We start from the raw sequence: 18554 nt of genomic DNA on the forward strand, positions 1-18554 counted from the left end.
TCTTTATCCAATGGCTAAAACTAATCTATGGAGGATTATGCATATAAACTGTGGATTGCAATGCACCTTAAGCATGAATATGACAGGTCATAGTTTCCTGCAAATCAAACTTAAGCTTGCAAACTCCCATCTCATCCGAGGGTTTAAATTGGATTAGTTATTTTTAAACCTCACAGAAGGGGCATTAAAATGTGCTTTTCAAGCGGCCATAAGCAATTCCTGCCGTAGGGCATGGGCTGCTCTGCTACTAATTCCTCTCCCTATCCCTTTAAATAACCCCAAGTGATGAGACAGAAAATAATATGCCAAGGCACAGCAAGGCACTCTACTTGCCTTTGCTGATTGTTGACTTTAGAGAGAATTCAGATTTCACTTGTGGGTGTGGGTGGGGGTTTGTTTTGTTTCACAATCCAGGATTTGCTGTACCACCAGAATTCAGCAGGATATATTTTTTTAAAAAGAAACCAACAACCCTCAGTCCTACCCATAACTCTTTAAAGAGATCATTACTGGAATGAATAGTCTAAAAAGTTGAAGGTAGCATGCAACTCAGTCACCTAAGAATCACCAGGCTGTAAAACCACATACACCAGGCCCTTCCCTTCCCTGTTATATTCTGATCTGAAAACCACTGCTGCCATTGTTAGCTTTGAGCCCCTCCGCTACTCTGAGATTTCTGGCCAAGTTAAGTAGTGGCTCTAGTTTAACTCTTACATTTGATACTTTGGGTTCATCATGCAGTATCTCCTTCCCAAGAAAAGAGCCTCAAGATTTGATATGTGCATTCCTGGCAAAATGTGTCCACATTTGAATACCCACCTTATCCACCCACCTATTTTTATGGGAAAAGTACAACTTTATAAATGTCTGCAATTCTTAGCAAGCTTCTTCCTCCTCCTCTTCTGTGGATTGAATTATTCATTTTTCTTTCCTTTTTAGCTAGACCTAGGCTTGCAGAAATTTTTATTGTGGAGCTGGTGCTACTCAATGGATCCCCCCCCCACAGCAGCCACATGACATTGTCCTCATCAAAAATACCATTCCTCATGGCCCCATTTAATCAGGATTCTATGACAGAGTCTGCCTCTTTTGGGATTGCTAGCTTGCTTCCATAGAAGTTAGCCAAGAGTTAAAATATTCATAAACCCCAGGTTTCAAATAGTTAGCCACTGCTCTAATGGTAACACCTGTTTTCCTCTTAAATGATCTCAAGGCTCAACCCTATATTCACTGGCACTGGACCAAAAGAAGTGAAAGATTTGTTGCCTTCTTGCTGACATGGGATTTCAAAGTGATGCGCTTAACTTTTGCATACAGATCTCAAATCCAGCTTTGCACTCTGCATGCTCCAAGTTCAGGTATACCCCATCACTGCTCACTTTCTCTAGGTTAGTTCTTTCACACTTCCACACTAAGGTGTATGTACTGAATGATTATTTGCTCCTTGCATATTTGTAACTTGGCTGTCTTAAGAGCAGTACACATATACTCTGCCTTTCTTTTCTGTGCAATAAACCAATCTTCTACTTCCTGGTGTGGCAAGTTCTTTATTAGGCATAAGGTTTAAAGGTATACACACATTTTAAATGGATGCACGTCCTGACTCCACGCAAAAGGCTTCATTCCTCTCAAGAGTGCGCATTGGATCGACACATGTGGTGGACACATATGTGGGTTCAGATATGCATCTTTTAACAGTTTCTCATTGTACAGGAGCTTTAGGCAGACAGAAGTGTAAATTACTTTGGCTTACTCCCAGCATATGAGGCAGCCTTGCATCTACTCTGGAGATAATGGGAGGGTTGCATTGATTCTGCTCTCCAGATTTGCGGGAGGGATCCCCGTGTTGTGCTAAGTGGATTTGTCAAACCTGTTTGAAGGGATAGTAGCTCTGTACTGAAATGAATGGAAACTGTAAATCAGAAGTAATGGACATTTCCCACCAGTCTGGCATGATTCAGCCAAAGTTAAGCCCTTTTCAGTTCTGCTTTCAAAGGCTGAAATGTACATTCACTTAATGACTGAGCTCCATGAGTTGTAGCCAACTAAGCCCAACTCAGAGTAGACCAACTGGAATTAATGAATTCAAGTTAGTTATGTCCATTAGTTTCAATGGGTCCTCGTTGTATATGACCAACATCGGATACAACCCAACAAGATTATAAAGGCTGCAATCCAGTCCACTTTCCTGGATGCAAGTCTTGTTGAACGCACCCTTGTTGAACCACCCTTCTGCTTTTCCATTTCCCCCACCGCTTTTTCCCAGGAAAACCTGCTCTTTACTGCTGAATCTGAGCAAATGTCAATCCACAAAAAACTCCATTGACATTTGCTCTAATTCAGCAAAAAGTGGGTTTCTCTGGGTGAAAGTGTTAGGACAAGCAGAAGTGTGGCCAATCCCTGTGAATTACTTCTGAGTAAACAGCCACAGAAGTATACAGCAGAACTGCTTAACATTAATTGCGCTGTGTCCATAATTTTAAAAGAACTTTTGTTGTTGTTGTTGTCACGGTGGGTTAAAATATTATTGGCTCCTTGAGCGGACAGCTGATCATATTTTTATTTTCAAGAAGTAAGGCTATACAGATGTCTTGACAAAACTATCAGGTTAAATGCACTTGTTATCTGTTAGAAATGAAAGTTAACAATAAATAAGTGATTTATGCTGTCAATAACATTATGGAGTGTATAAAATTATATTTCCCTTGCTTTAAACAATAACAAAAATCTACTAGTGGCATTAATATATACAACACAGGTCCTGAAATATATTTAAATTACCTTAGCCAGCAGTGCTCATATTTATTATTATTTTTATATGGAGAAACTATAATAAATAGAAACGTCAAATATTTACAATAAAAGAATACGTGGAATCAGTAGGTGAACACATACATCCAATTTTCATACACAGAGGGGGGGAAGATATTATATACACCCCCTCAAAAAACACCTGGATTTCCTTTGTGTAAGCGATAAGGGGAACATATATTTACTGAATGAAGATAAATTATATGCATGCTGAGGTGATCGGTTGACAGACATTCAGTGGTGTCTCTGAGTTTTGGTTCCCGTTAGTAAATCTGACTTCCGTAAGATCCAATTAATGACATGAAAATATAGGGGCCTGATTTTTTTTTGGATTGTACCTATGTAAGCTGATGATATGGTGATCATTTCAAACAATTTTATATGAACAAGGGGACCTCATCTATACTCTTGCTTCAGTGGGACCTGGAGTCACTGCTTGACACAATCACAAAAGTTGCCCTTGTTTGAAATGGTGTAAATAAAACTCCCTGGCTGCATGAACAATTCTATTGTTCTTCATAGGAGGAAAGGCTTATATGATATTGTTCCTGGTCCGAGTGAGGCTAGGTCCCCCAGCCAGAGCTAGCTTTGCATATGCAATGTGCATGAATGCACATGGCCATGACTGGGGAAGTTCCTGCACCTAGGAGATTGGTGTGCAGAAGAAGCCACTACACTGGGATTTCGTTCTGATACTGCCTTTCTGCTGAGGGAACAGTCGCCAATGCCTTCTGAAGCCACAGGAGCTATTAATGTAGCCTTACAGTCTCTGACTAAAACCTGCTTCATCGATTTAAGGACTACTGCAGTCCCTCCCATGCAATGTAGTGTCCTGAGTGATCTTAGTTAACGATAGAAAGAGGTTTATTTAGAAGTAAAGATGGAATAAAGCATATTAACTCTGGATAATAACAGAGATTGTAGTCCAAAATGCACTTAGGAGGTGGCTGGGGCTGAGGTGTCAAGATGAGTTAAGCTTCCTGTAGTTAACCTGATTAAATCATTGCACAGTGCTGGGTTGCGCTTATTCTACATCACCATTTCTTTGGCAACACACACACACACACACACACACACACAACCTTAGAGCACAGGATTTCTATAGCTCTGCAAACATTGTGGTCCTGCTTTGAGGAAGAGAATAACTTTTCATCAAGCCTCCGAAAAAAGAGCTTCGTGTCTAAGCAAGTTGTAGCCCACCATATATACGCTGTACAGGAAACTCGCCTCTCACATGAGGGCTTGGTTTCAGCGGTTGTAGGGCGAACCAACTACCTATCTGCTTTGGGGAGGTGTGAGGGCTCTGGCAGTGTCCCAAAGCCCTTCCACCACCTTCTCAAAGCACACCTCCTTCGGCTCTCTGAAGGCTTGCCTGCCTTTGCAAAGGAGGCATGAGGGCTCTGTCAGGGTCCTAGAGTCCTCACTCCTCATTCCCGAAACCTAGTAAGCACTAGCCCAGCTTTATGGAAGATGCAGGGCTCTAGGACCCTACCAGAGCCCTTATGCCTGACGCCTCCTTCCCAAAGCCAGGTGCCTGCCCTGCCTGCCTACTTAGCTTCAGAAAGTTTGCAGGCACAGTGAGGGCTCCGGGATGCTTCCAGAGTCATTGTACAGCCTTCCCAAAGCCAGGTAAGCCTGTGATCGCAGCTTTGTTCAGTTTGTTTGTAGGCAAATAAATAAATAAATAAATGGAGAACGGGTTTTCCCTGCTCTCCATTTCTTTATTTATTTTCCCTCAGCCAGGCTCATGCAAGTAAAATAATAATAAGATGCGAGTTACCCATATTTAGGAAACCCACTTCAGTCAGAAGCCAGGTGGATTATTTTACGATGTGGGGGGGGGGGAGAGAAAAAGGCATGCTTTTGGGTTGGTTGAAAATGTCCTCATCCAGAAACTGATTCCCTCATCAGCCAATTTCTAAAGAAACTGGAACAAAAAGCAGAAGAGGTCAGCTAAGAGCCACCCAAACCAATGCAAGGGACACTTAAGGCAGATGGTGTCACTTAGACAAGATCAATGGCTCAGACAGACAATTTAGTTTGCAATTCCAAGGTCCCCTATGCAGAGCTCTGTATCTGAGTTTCTCTACACCTGATCTGGAGCCCTCATTGCCTCTGAGAGAGTGGAGACTAGATTATTTTCTGTCTTGAGACTCAATGTTGAACCTGATCTACATGTTCACCAATTAAAATGTGGCCAAATCCTCTAATCACCACCACCTCAAACCTGCATCTAATCTCCCGTTTCCCCTCTTTTTTAAAAAGAGATGAAAGGATTTACATGAATACATTTTGTTGCACCTACACATCAAATTTGCTGGATACAATCAATAACCAATAGCTGTTGCTTTTCCTCTGTTACTTATAATACATACACTGTCACTGCCACATATCTCACAATGCCCTATGCCTGACACCACCCCTCTATATTGTACATATTTTGGAATGCCCCTAGATAAGAAGATGAACTCAATGGAGGAAGGTTCTGGTGCAGGGGGAAAGAAGAGCTACATCCTCCTTTCACCTCCGGATGTCAGAGAAGTCAGACAGTTCCTCTGCCTGTTCGACAATCCCGTGAGCCACTTTGGGACTATGGCTCCCAGCTTTAGTGCGGGTTTGGGCATTCCCAGGAAGCCTGCTACCTCTCTCCCCTCTGGTGTTTCGGGAGCTCTCTCTGGCGTCAGGTTCAGGGTGGACTATAATGTCCCCTTGACTAATAGAGGATCTGGGGACTTCATTTGGCTTCTTCTCTGGTTCAAGGGTGAAATCTCCATGTGGGATGGAGGTGCAGAAACTCAGGATAGAACACAGGCTGCCCCAGCTCTGTTCACACTGGGCCTGGACGCTCCGAGTGATGGCCTCTCTAACCTCCTCTCCACAAGCGAGCAAGGTGTTCACTAAATCGACATACGGCCTAGGAGAGAAAAAATAAATCAGAAGAATGGAAGGTTACAGTGAAATGGCAGCTTGAGTAGTTCGGTATACTTCAGGCCTGACCCCCAAAGACAAAGGCAGCCCAGCAGCCCCACACATCCATTCACTGAATTGTGGTTTCCTACAACCCTGTTGTTCGGTCCCAGGACTTTCAGAACAGTTTCGAAAAAGTTTTTTAAAACAACATTAATAATAGAAGTCAGGTTTAAAATAAACAAAAGCACAGCAACAACAAACTCTCAGTGTAAATCACAAAGAAAAGGACTTGGGGCAGATCAAAAGGTTACAGGTAGGTAGCCGTGTTGGTCTGGCGTAGTCGAAGCAAAATAAAAAAAAAATCCTTCCAGCAGCACCTTACGGGACCAACTAAGTTTGTCATTGGTATGAGCTTTCGTGTGCATGCACACTGCTTCAGATACACAGATCAAAAGGTGTTCACCTTGGCGCAGAGAGGTGGTAAGATAGTGGTTCGGAAAATATTAGGCAAGCCTTCCTGGAGAGAAACCTTCCATTGCCAGAGCAGTGCAGCCAGTGGAATTTGCGTGGGTTCTGGTTGTTGGAAATGTTACATGAACCAGTCCCCCCCCAATATTATGAGAATCGCACCAGTTATTGGAGCCATATTAGCCCTCTTCAGATGCTTCTCCCTGAAATTGAGATCACATGGAGAGGCAGAGTGGGGAGAGATGCTCACCCTGTGCCGGCCCCTGTCCCAATCCCATTGATGTGTTGGGGGATGGTGTTAAGTGTGAATGTGTGGTGGTAAGTCTGCCTAAATATGAGTAGGCAGCCACCACGAACTGGAATCCATAGAGGTACAAATTCAACAGGCTTCATGCATCCAGACCTTCCCTTGAGACAGTGGTGGGCTTGTGTCAGATGTAATGGTGGGGCAATGATGTGTGGCTTCAGAAAAGGCTCCTGTGTTAGGAGAACCATATCCGTTTATTGTATTGTTGCCAGGCAGCTGCAGTGTCTTGTTACACATTATTTTTTTCATCTCTGAGAAGTTGAAGACTTCTTGTGAAGTGACTTCTTCCACAAAATGGCTGGTGCCTGGTTCAGACTCCTTCAAAAAGATTGATGAGAGGCAATACTCACCATCTCCTCTGGGTCATTACAATGATGGAACACAGCCTGACCCCATTCTACGTAATTGGCTGATTCTGGTAGAAGAGGGAAATACCCACTGCAATATCAAAATAAGGGATTGTGGGAAATGTTTATCCCATTGAAATTAATGAACATGACTACTGTCTCCCCCTTTCAATGAACACACCTACTTTTTACTCATGAGAGACCACTGAAGGACCGACAGAACATTAAATCTCTTCTTCGTCAGCCTCCTCACTAGTCTGGGTAAAATTCTTAGTTGCCAATGGCAATCAGAGGAGTGGTTAAGGCTGGGATAAACTGTACTATGCATTATGGAGTGGTATAATTCAATGTGGAACAAAGTGCTTTGACTGTTAAAGCTAATGACTGTTAAGTTAAATAAAAAAATTCCTTCAGTAGCACCTTAAAGACCAACTAAGTTTTTATTTTGGTATGAGCTTTCGTGTGCATGCACACTTCTTCAGATACAGTGAAATGGAAGTTTCCAGGCACTTATGTAGAGAAGGGGTGGGGAGGGGTGGGGATGGGGATGGGGGATCACTCAGAAGGGTGGTGGAAATGGGTGATTGACTGACTGATAGCTGTTGATGACCGCAAACGACTGCAAATGGTTTTGCATGAAAAAGCAAGGGTTGAGATGGCTGAAGATCGCTTATCATGTATAATGAGATAAGAACCCGATATCTCTGTTCAAACCAGGTCCCTCCATGGTTTTGAGCTTGGTGATAAGTTGCAATTCAGCAACTTCTCTTTCCAGTTTATTTCTGAAATTCTTTTGTAGTAAGACAGCTACTTTGAGATCTTGTATAGAATGTCCTGGGAGATTGAAGTGTTCTCCTACTGGTAAGTTGTTAGAAACCACAGCAGATGTTTCCTATGGGTATGCTTAGATCAGATCTGAGAGGCAAGCCTATAGCCTTGACAAAATACCTTCAGGGGCAGAGAAGTGTTTCCCCCTAGCTGTTATTTTCAAGTATGACAGCTGGTATTAAACCCAGTTGGCAAACAAATAGTGCTTTTCCTTCACCATTTGTGTTATGAGAATCTGTTTGTAGGTTTGTGGTTGCTCCCTTGTCTCCAGTAGTATTATAACCACCACCAAAAATGGATATACTTTATTACTTGATCATCTAAATACCACTGGCATTTTTGTCAATGGTATATTTTTAACTGCTGTAACATAATATCATACTTATTTGTCCATAGCAGAAGACTTTTAGTTTCTAATGAGCTTAGCTGCATTCCACATCTTTCATACAGACAAGCCATAATATCTGATTTGAGGATCACAAGGAATTTTCTTTTTTAAGTTGTGGCAACCAGTCACGTTGTTCTTGTTTTCACTGATTAAGCTACCTCTCTTCATACTCAAATATCTATATTATTATTTCAGAATGTACGATTTAGATTTGGATTCTGAACTTTCTTTGAGAACTCATTTATTAAAAAGCTCCCAGTCCTCATCTTTAACCATTTAATAATAATAATAATTCATTATTTATACCCCGCCCATCTGGCTGGGTTTCCCCAGCCACTCTGGGCGGCTTCCAACAGAAATATTAAAATACAATAATTTATTAAACATTAAAAGCTTCCCTAAACAGGGCTGCCTTCAGATGTCCTCTAAAAGTCTGGTAGTTGTTTTTCTCTTTGACATATGGTGGGAGGGCGTTCCACGGGGCGGGTGCCACTACTGAGAAGGCCCTCTGCCTGGTTCCCTGTAACTTGGCTTCTCGCAGCGAGGGAACCGCCAGAAGGCCCTCGGCACTGGACCTCAGTGTCCGGGCAGAACGATGGGGGTGGAGACGCTCCTTCAGGTATACTGGACCGAGGCCGTTTAGGGCTTTAAAGGTCAGCACCAACACTTTGAATTGTGCTTGGAAGCTAATGTACTGGGAGCCAATGTAGGTCTTTCAAGACCGGTGTTATGTGGTCTCGGCGGCTGCTCCCAGTCACCAGTCTAGCTGCCGCATTCTGGATTTAGGCTGCAATCATATACTCACATGGAATAAGTACTGCAGCCCTGGCCTCCTTTGGGAAGAAGGGTGGGATGGAAATTTACCAACCTTACCACAGGGTGCAGTCACCCAGTTCCTTATCCATTTGTACCACCTTTGGCTATTATTGGCATGGGGTGTCATGCGTGATCTGGCGCCCAAACAACCTGGCTGTAGACCACAGGATTGTGACTGTTAACATCAAGGTGTGCTAACAATTATATAGCAAAGAAAATTTACAATATTAGTTTAGAAATATCAAAGGTGTTTCTCATTATTGTGGTGCTGACAATTGACACAAAAGAACCTATGAAATGTTTGACTATTCAACATTTGAAATTTTTATTCACCCCCCAAAATAAAAAATAATTCAAGGAGGTTGGCATTTGGTTCCATGGGAGTGAAGATATTAAGGGAATTGATACTTTTCAGCCATTTCCGATAACAATTGGGGAGAAAAAGGCCCCCATTTTGCATCAAACTGTACATCACAATGTTCAATATATTGTGTCTTATGCTAGGCTGGTGGTTCTCTTTTAAAAAGAAAGAATATACTGTAGTTTGAAAAATAATCTTTTCCCTTTACTTCTAAAAGTTCAAGTTTATTTTCACTGGACTATACTACTTCCACAACAGCTCCATTCCTGAACACTACAAAGGTCTCAATCCTGAAGCAGGATTTTGGAGAGAGCTGTTCCGTCATAGTGAATTGCTGTAAACAGTAATTGCTGATTGTTACACTGAGTAACAAATGCTTCCACATTTTAGAGACAAACAGCTGTCAAAGTGGCATTCTTTTAAAAAGCATATCCTGATCCGAATAAGAAGTTGAACTAACACTGATATATCCAACCTAAGACAGGTATTAGGAGTCCGTTTGTTGCCATTCTTGAAGTAGGGGAAATGAGCTTTTAAGAGAAATGAGAAGTAAGTGGAGCGTTTGTACCTATATTTTGGCAGGTTAGATATTAACAGTACGGTCTTTGCCAACCATTCACCAAAAATTGGCCTCACCAGGATTCTGTATGTGTAAAGTTAGAGTATGTTTTGAGGATTTGTGTGTTTGTGAAGCCTGATGTTTCCCCTTATAATATATAAGCCAGTTATGTGAGGATACAATGCACCAACAGGAAGTATTGGGACATAACTAATTAGGGTTCTTTTTGAATGCCAGCACCACCACTCCCTTTTATCTTTTAATTTAAGAAGCAACATATAAAATTTTTTGAAGATACAATCCTTGATTTCAACTGAAAGGACTGAGCCATGCCATTAATAATATGCACACATTCCTTCCCTATTCCAAACTGTGGACCAGGCTGTGGTCCACACAGTACATGTGAGGCAACCGGACCATCTGCCATCTTCGCACACTTTTATATCTGTGTGAAGGAGGTGTTTAGAAATACGGTAGAGATCCAGAGTAATCAGAGCCATGTTTACAAAAACAAACAAACAAACAAACAATTACCCCACAGATGCTATACCCCAGAATAAAATCTGCCACAGAAGCATTCACAGGATGTCTTTTGGGATAGTTCTCAAGAGGTATGTTTCTGATCTTGGGCACTTAAGTGAAAACCACTAAGAGCAACTAAACAGAGTCAAGAAGCTTCCCTTTGTAAACTGCTTTGATCCCCCCCCCCAAATCAGGTGGTGTATACATTTTATGAAATAATAAATAATAAATACACCTGAGGCTGCACAGACATTCTGTGGACGGTTAAGGAACCAGAGCCCATCTATTACAACAGAACAGCTGCACCCAACCCCTCCAGATGTTTGGGACAACTTCCATCATCCCTAACCATTGGCTGTGCCAACTGGAGCTGATGACAGTTGTTGTCCAAAATATCAGGAGGGCAGCTGAAGAAAAAACCAGAACACACTAAATTTAGTGTACTTAGTCCAAATGCAATGTATAATTCAGTCCACAAGTACATCCAAAGAGATACAAGGGATAAATCTGGGAGTGGCAGCCTGGCAAGACACTTGGAAATCCCTTTGCAATGCCATTGCTTTCTTTCTGTGGACTAAGGGCTTATCCACACTAAACTTTAACGCTCCGTGACTGAGCACTGTTTTGTTTTTGCCCCAGGCTTTCCCCAAGCAAAAACCTGCTCTTTAGCATTCAATTGGAGCAAACGTCCATTCGGGTTTCCCATGGATTGCTGTTTGCTGTGATTGAGCTTTAAAGAGCGGGTTTTCATGGGGAAAACTCTGGAGCAAAACAAAAAGGAGGTCAGACACAGAGCTTTAAAGAGCAGTCTGTGCCCTGAAACAGTGGAGGAATTATGGTAAGTGTGGATAAGCCCTCAGGCACCCCGTAGTGTGCTATCCTACTGTACCTGTTCGTTGCCCTCTCTCTCTCAAGGCTCAGCTGCATCATCAAAGCCTACCAGTGGTTTGGAAATGGCCCCCCACGGCATTTCTTTTCCCGCTGGCTGTCCCTACACTCCCAGATCAGTAAAATTAGGGTCTATGCAATTCTGTGAGGATGCACAACAGCAGGATTATCACGACTGGAGCATCCCTGGAGCAACTGGTGATAACACAGAGCAGGCTCCCCTCCCCATCTGAGCTCCCTTGCCACCTCCCACTGCAGTATCCAAGCTCTGACTTACTCGTGCTGCAGCAGGTCTTTGAAGTGAATCATCTCCACAATGACCTGGACGTTCTCCTTGGCTGCTGAGCAGAGGTCGTGCTTCTGGTAGCATTCTCGCTGCAGCTGGAACACCATCTCCTTGATGGCAGGGCACTTGCGGCTGATGCAACTGAACTTGTGCCGTAAGGCGTGAGCCTTGCACCGCAGAGCATCTTTAATGAAGGATTTTCCCTGAAGAAAGACCAAAAAAAAAAAAAGCACACCAAGTCTTCATCTCCATGAAGCATGACTTACAGCTGAGTTGCCACCTCTTCTCCGAGAAGCCTTCACAGAGTTACACATCACAGATCATTAAAGGTAAAGGGACCCCTGACCATTAGGTCCAGTTGTGACCGACTTTGGGGTTGCGGCGCTCATCTCGCATTATTGGCTGAGGGAGCCGGCATACAGCTTCCAGGTCATGTGGCCAGCATGACAAAGCCGCTTCTGGCAAACCAGAGCAGCACACGGAAATGGCGTTTACCTTCCCGCTATAGCGGTTCCTATTTATCTACTTGCATTTTGATGTGCTTTCGAACTGCTAGGTTGGCAGGAGCTGGGACCAAGCAACGGGAGCTCACCCCGTCACAGGGATTCGAACCGCCGACCTTCTGATCGGCAAGCCCTAGGCTCTATGGTTTAACCCACAGCGCCACCCGCGTCCCTCACGGTTAGATAATGCCAATTGAAATAATAACTAATTGAAGTTTCATTGATTTCAGTAGCCCTAGGCTCAGTGGTTTAGCGCCAACAGCGCCACCTGGGTCCCAACACAGATCATTAATCACATACAAAAAACCCCTAATGATATGAGGCCTTTCCTGTAAAAAATTGTGTTGCATTTTTATAAATAGGCCTATGAATGTTCTCAGATTACAATACGCTAGTGCAGAAGGTTGTTATGGGGAAAGAATCCCATAACCTGAGCCTATTTAGTTTATTATTTATAAATTGGTGCCTGTGAGATGGCACTAAACGTATGTGGCAATAGTTAGAAAAGGCCAAGTGTGGCTAAGCAATGTTTTCTAGTTACAAGGGCATGGAGATGCAGCACCCTAGACAACCCTCTGCCCCTCCCCACAGCAAAAGTCAACATGTGGTTTTAGTCTTCAGAGACACAGCTTCTCTAGCATAGTCCTGTGTGTTTACTTGACTTCAGTAGTGCTTACTCTCAAGTTCAGGCACCCCCAAACTGCGGCCCTCCAGATGTTTTGGCCTACAACTCCCATGATCCCTAGCTAACAGGTCCAGTGGTCAGGGATGATGGGAATTGTAGTCAAAAACACCTGGAGGGCCGAAGTTTGGGGGTGCCTGCTCAAGTTGGTATACAAAAGAACTGCAGCCTTACAGTGCCACCTAGGCATGTCTACTCAGAACTAAGTCCCTTGAAACCAGTGGGATTTATTCAGTTAAGTATCTGTAGGACTGCAGCCACAACCTGTCATTATCTATTATATACTATAACAAAGGGCCCTTCGTCCTTCATCCTGCCTATCCATGGCAGTCAAGAGAGACCTTCTGTTAGCGTGAAAAAATGCAGCATTCAGCATGTCACAATAGCATTATGACATTAGTAGAAGTTGGAGGGCACACCTTCTACTCTGAAACTTCCAAAAAGGCCTAGTAAGAAGGGTTAGATTTTGAAGATAAAAAATGCCTCATAGATATGCACACTGCATACTATACGATCTCTTATCCTTATTCTGCCCTCTTTTTCTGCCATTTGGTTTGAAGCCCAGTCATGCTTCAATGGTGTTACAATTCTTTGGATAATTGGTCAGCAATTCTTCTCCTTGGTGAATGACAGGCAGCTGGAAATCCTCCTACATTCTTCCCATTCCTTAACGTTTCAGGTCATCCGAGCTGATGAGCATTTCATGTTCTGTGCACCATATAGGGCAAACACTCTTTTAAAAATTTGACTCAAATTTTATAGTAACAATCATAGCAGTTGAGTGTGAGAACGCAAGTTCCTTTGGTTTGGGAGGGCATTTGAAGGGGTGTGTGTGGATGGTCTTTGCTGAGTAGTGCACCAATATTCCGTATATTATTTTCATTTTGTAACTGCTAAAGCTATACCTAGAAGATTCAATACTTGAAGCAATTCAACATAATCTAATTCAACCTGCATGGGCATCAAGGGAGCTGGGGAATGTGGAGAATTATGTGGAGAATTATGGCTATGGACCATAATGGGAATACTATTGTACAAAATGTGTCAAGTATTGTAATATAAAATGAGCATTTTGTTTTACGTTCTTAAAAAAAATATCAAGGGAAAGGTTTTTCAAAGGTGTCTCAGTATTAGGGAATGGGTGATAGATTCCTATTCATTTGAAAGGAAGCAGACATCCTTACATGTCTGAAGAAGCAGCTTAAACATTTCTAGAAAGATTTGTTTTCAAGTCCAAAGTGAGGAGTAGCCTTGTAGCTCAGCTGCACAGAACACCTTTGTCTGCAAGACAGCTCTCCTCCCTACCCACGCTAGGGGTTGAAATCTTTACACATAAATATGTGTGTGTGTGTGTGTTCTGTAAACTGCCTCGTCAAGCCAAATGCCACTGACCCATCGTAATGTGCTCCTTCCCTCTTTCACTGAAATTGGAGAGCAGCTGTACAAGACATAATAACAGGATGCTTCAACGATGTACAAATGGTTTGGAGAGAAAAGGTCCCAAACCCAGGCAAAGCAGCTGCAGACATCCCCAAATGAATAAACCGCAAGACAAAAAAGCAGGCACCCCCTGGAAAAAAAGGCAATGGAACAAGCCAACTCCCCACTCAGTTTAAAAAACAGGGTGCCCATGGTTGCCATGTTGGGAACCCAGGCACTAAAAGGATGACTAATGGAATTATTTAATTATTGACTCTGCAGGAGGTTCTGCTTGCCTCAAGTGCCAAACTGTTTTGAACTAGGGCTGTTCACTAGCCGTACTTAGACTTGTGCAGTCTGCAGATCCAGGCTGCGATTAAAATAAATCCTGTGTGTAAGGAAGAGCCATGCATGAAGCTAGAAGGATATTTAGATGCTGTGTCATAACAATCTCCACTACTTGAGGGGCAACCGCTTTAAAAAACTGGCTTTTATCTTTTTGGCAATGTGAAATGCTCTTCTATATGGGCATATCAGTGCAGACTTTGATTCCTGGGCTAAGCAAGCAATTGGTAATGGAGGTATGTTGAAGGATGCTAGGTTCTAGAACCTCAAGTCAAGAACATTACAGTGCAAGTTAACATCTGAGTGAAGTGCCACCGAGTTCAATGAGGTCTACTCCTAAGCAAGTGGGTTTGGGAATACACACCCATTGCATTAAACAAAGATTACTTCTGAGCCACTGCACAGTCTGTTTTTTCAAACAAGTGCCCCCATACTGTTTCACCTAGCATGCTGTGGAATCTCCGTATGGTGTTTTTCTTCAGCTGGTGGGACTTGAAGTGGACATGCAGTACATATATTGGGCTACTAAGAAGGAGTGACAAGTGTGTGTGTGTGTAAGGCAAGATGTAAGTTTAATAAGAGACTTTATGAATGAACCTTCTGTGCTACCGTATGAACACCCCCTATTCCAAAGGTGTTTCAGACTGGTTCATTTTTGCTGAAAGCAGAAAATGTGATGAGAAAACAGAACAAAACAAAATCTAACAAAACTCTGCACTGTTTATTTCTGCAGCTTTTGCAGCTCATAGGCTGATTTGTCAGTTACCTTTCCTTGTACTTTTAGGTCCAGTTATGCTTACCTGGGCATCAAATTTTCCAGCATTGTGGAGGAACGTCATGCAGATCTCATGTAAGCCTCGGATCTCACAGGAGTTGTTTTCAAAGCACTCAAATACACTGCACCCCACATCACCAGCATTGACCAGACAGTGCTGGATTTCAGCTGAAAATGAACACCCGTCACAATAAATGTTTAAAACCGGAAACATAGAAGGTGGAGGTTTTGATTTGCTAAGAGCATCATCATTTCAAGAAAAAGGGGAGAAAGTGCATGAGCCACACATTAACTGCCCTTGCCTTGCACAGAAATTAAGAGACAAGCTTTTAGTTACAGAAATGCAAAGTCAGTGTTTGGTGTTCCCAATCCACTCAGAGCCATTGTCTCATGTGGCAAATCTGATCCACAGAGCTCTTAAAGCAATATTCGCAACAAGGTTTCCAAGATTTTTGCACCTGAAGATATTGAGAAAGGGAATCGTCAAGATTGCTGAACAAGTGCCTTGATTATTGTTTTATGGTTGGGCCCATCTCCCCCAGATTACTGAAGTCAATTACAAAACTCCTACCGGTAATATAGCTACAGGAAGAAAGAGTCTTTTTGCTACAAGCTTTTGCTGTATGTACTGCCATTTACCATCCCCCAATATTCATTACACATTTGCAATTCAGTTGTGCACACGTTTACTTGGAAGCAAATACTGTACTACTGTGTTAAATGGGGCAAGTATATATTCCACTGAAACCCAATGCAGCTACTATAGGACAATGTACACACTCATGCATGCAACAGTAAAACCAGCCAGCTTTTCCTTCCATGATTTGTGCAGATTAAAAAAAATGCCAGTAAACTTCAAATACTGATAGTGTGTTAATATGTGTGTGTGTGTACTGACTCAGATACTGAGAAGTCTAAAAAAATGCAAATCAAATAGCACCGTGACATTTTAAGTAAAAGGGAAATGTTTTGAGTGCCATATAGACAGCCATTGCCCTAGTACACATTTATGTATCACTCTTTGCAAGCTTTTCCCAGCCTTTCTCGTCTGCCCTGGCAGCTCAAGTCACAGATCCTTTGATTTTCGTTTTATATTGCATACACTGCTTCCAGGTTTTCTCCAATGATGAAGCAGTTTATAAACAATATAATTAAAATACATACATGAAAGAAAATGGGTGTTCCTTAAAAGGGCACACAGAAGCCAAGCTAAGAGAGAGGGATCCTAGTTAAGCAAAATAAATAACAATCAGGTAGGAATTCCTCCTTTTTTAAAACACTGATTGGACAAAGGGCCAGAAGACCCAGAGCAGGATTTTGCAGCTACATCTCCTGAATTTCCATCTCAAGGAAGCCTCACTGTATTGAATTCTATAGACACAGGAGAAGCTGTGCAAAGCAGATGGGGAAAAGGGGCTCTTTGTCCAACATTGTGTAAGTATGCAGCTAGGGTGTGTGTGTCTGTGTGTGTAGTGTAGGCGGCCAGCTGTGCTTGTGTTGGGTAGGATGCAAATGCGGTTCCAATCACACGTCCTGGCCTCAGTGTGCAGAGAATTGCACAGATCTATGATTCATATGTGGCACTTTGGCATTCCTGAATGTGTGTGTTTTAATCAAAGCTTTGCAGCAGCCAGTTCCACTACAGTTAAACCTGGGGAGAACTGGAGGGTGTGTGTGTGCTGCTTCCCCGTTTCTTTCAATGCATGCCTGGCAGGTTTCCTCCAAGGAAACTGCACTGCATTGAGACTTATGGACCACTATGCATTAAAAAGATCACGCGCACCCCCCCCCCCCAAAGAGGGAAGACGGAAAAGGAGAGGAAACCCCCTGTGGTGAATTGCATCACTGCACGCCTCTCCTGGCAGGAAAAAGAGAGAGAGAAAGACTCAGCAGTTCTACTTAGGTCTGCACGTTCCAAGTGCTCTTTTTCTTTCTCAATCGGCTCCTAAACCTGCGCCCAGGAAGCATCCTTTGTACCAGCAATGCTTTTCCCCCTGTGTTTCCTACCCGCCTCCCCTTTAAGACTTTTGCCTCCGGAATCTTGCTGAAAATTAAAGGATGGGAGAGAGCTGACCAGTATGGAACGTGCAAAGACACGCAAAGGACTAGTCATTAAAATCTTTTTATAGCAAAAGAAAAAAAAAGAGTGAGCAAGCGCGAGCAAGCACGTATTCTCCTCGGCTTATAATTACTACCTGGTCTAACTTTCACTCTGGTCCTCCCCGTCTTCTGCCTGCGATGAGCTCCTTTTGCCTTACTTAGATGGCAGCACAGCTCGGGGGTCTGCAGTTCCAACAGGGGAACAAGCACGTGCGCTTCCAAACTAAAGGAAGCATTTTTATTTTCTAAAAAAAAAACGATTTCTGCTTCCTCCCTGCGATGCTCATCGCCGTGCCTCTTTTGAGCCTTTTACGCTGCACAGAACGCAACACCCCGAGAGCCAATTCCCCGAACTTAAAATGCCGGTTTACTTCCCTTCCGAGTTTAGACTCACATGCCGATACGGTTTGATGATATTGGAAAGGAAGCCCAACATACCTGTGTTTTGCAAAGACAGGCGCCCTTTTTGCTGAGGCGCTCTATTATCTTGGGCACCATCCGGAGGGTTGGTGGCTTCCGTGCCCACCACCGGATCCAAGCTTGCAAAGACCAAAGCCAGGGTCACGAATTTCCCTAACCACTCTGCAGCATGCATGGCCCCGATGTCTACGCCAACAGCACTAACCAAAGGAGAGCTCGCCCTCTCTCTCTCTCTCTCTCTCACACACACACACACACTTCTTTGCAAGAAAAAAAGTGTGCGCGCAGCGTGGGGTGATCAAGACGAGATATCCCGGATCTTTCCCAAGCCTCGCTCGGAGCGTGCGATCGGCGCTGGTACAAGTGCGAGAAGTGGCCAGGAAAGGGAACGGATGGTGCCTCAAATATCCCTCAAAGCTCCGGTGTCACTTGAATGAAGGAGTCGAGCAGATGTTGTCCGCCAAGCCGACCAACCGGAGCATCTCTTTCACTCTGACACCACGCTCGGGGGGCGTGGCCTGCGCTCAACTACTACACACTCCAGCGAGCAACTCTGGAGATCTCGGGACAGGAAAGTCGCTGCAAAGTGCAGCAGGTTGCAAAAGCATGCACCGGCGAGCGTGGTCCAGCGAGCGGATCGCGCTCCAGCCTTCCTGCGCGTTGCAGCGTCCTCACATTCCCAATGCGGAGCGCTTATTTGCTCGGTCGTTAGGAAGTCGATTAAAGGGGAAAAGGCGACGCTAAGAATCAAAAGCGTGGCTCTGCAAGGGCAGTCGCTTGCAAGCAGCAGCGGCGGGAAAAGGGAAGCTCTTGCAGGCG

At 43.6% G+C, this 18554-nt stretch overlaps 1 protein-coding gene across 1 annotated transcript; it reads right to left on the reverse strand.

Annotated features, from left to right (window-relative positions):
• Positions 1-1531: 1531 nt before the first annotated feature.
• STC2 (stanniocalcin 2) lies at positions 1532-18093 on the reverse strand. Its single transcript, XM_035105307.3, has 4 exons — positions 17754-18093; positions 15241-15383; positions 11483-11694; positions 1532-5725 (listed from the first exon to the last, which is right to left on the reverse strand). The coding sequence occupies exons 1-4, from the start codon at positions 17908-17910 to the stop codon at positions 5332-5334; spliced, it is 906 nt and encodes a 301-aa protein (XP_034961198.1). The 5' UTR covers positions 17911-18093; the 3' UTR covers positions 1532-5331.
• Positions 18094-18554: the final 461 nt, after the last annotated feature.

The sequence above is a fragment of the Zootoca vivipara genome, chromosome 2 (assembly GCF_965207765.1).
Source record: "Zootoca vivipara chromosome 2, rZooViv2.hap1.1, whole genome shotgun sequence".
Taxonomy (NCBI): Eukaryota; Metazoa; Chordata; class Lepidosauria; order Squamata; family Lacertidae; genus Zootoca; species Zootoca vivipara.

Coding starts and splice junctions, on each gene's coding strand:
- STC2 (XM_035105307.3), bottom strand. CDS start 17,910: ATGCATGCTGCAGAGTGGTTAGGGAAATTCGTGACCCTGGCTTTGGTC. Junction 15,384..17,753: donor CCTGTCTTTGCAAAACACAG/GTATGTTGGGCT, acceptor GTTCATTTTCAG/CTGAAATCCAGCACTGTCTG. Junction 5,726..11,482: donor AAAGACCTGCTGCAGCACGA/GTAAGTCAGAGC, acceptor TTTCTCTCCTAG/GCCGTATGTCGATTTAGTGA.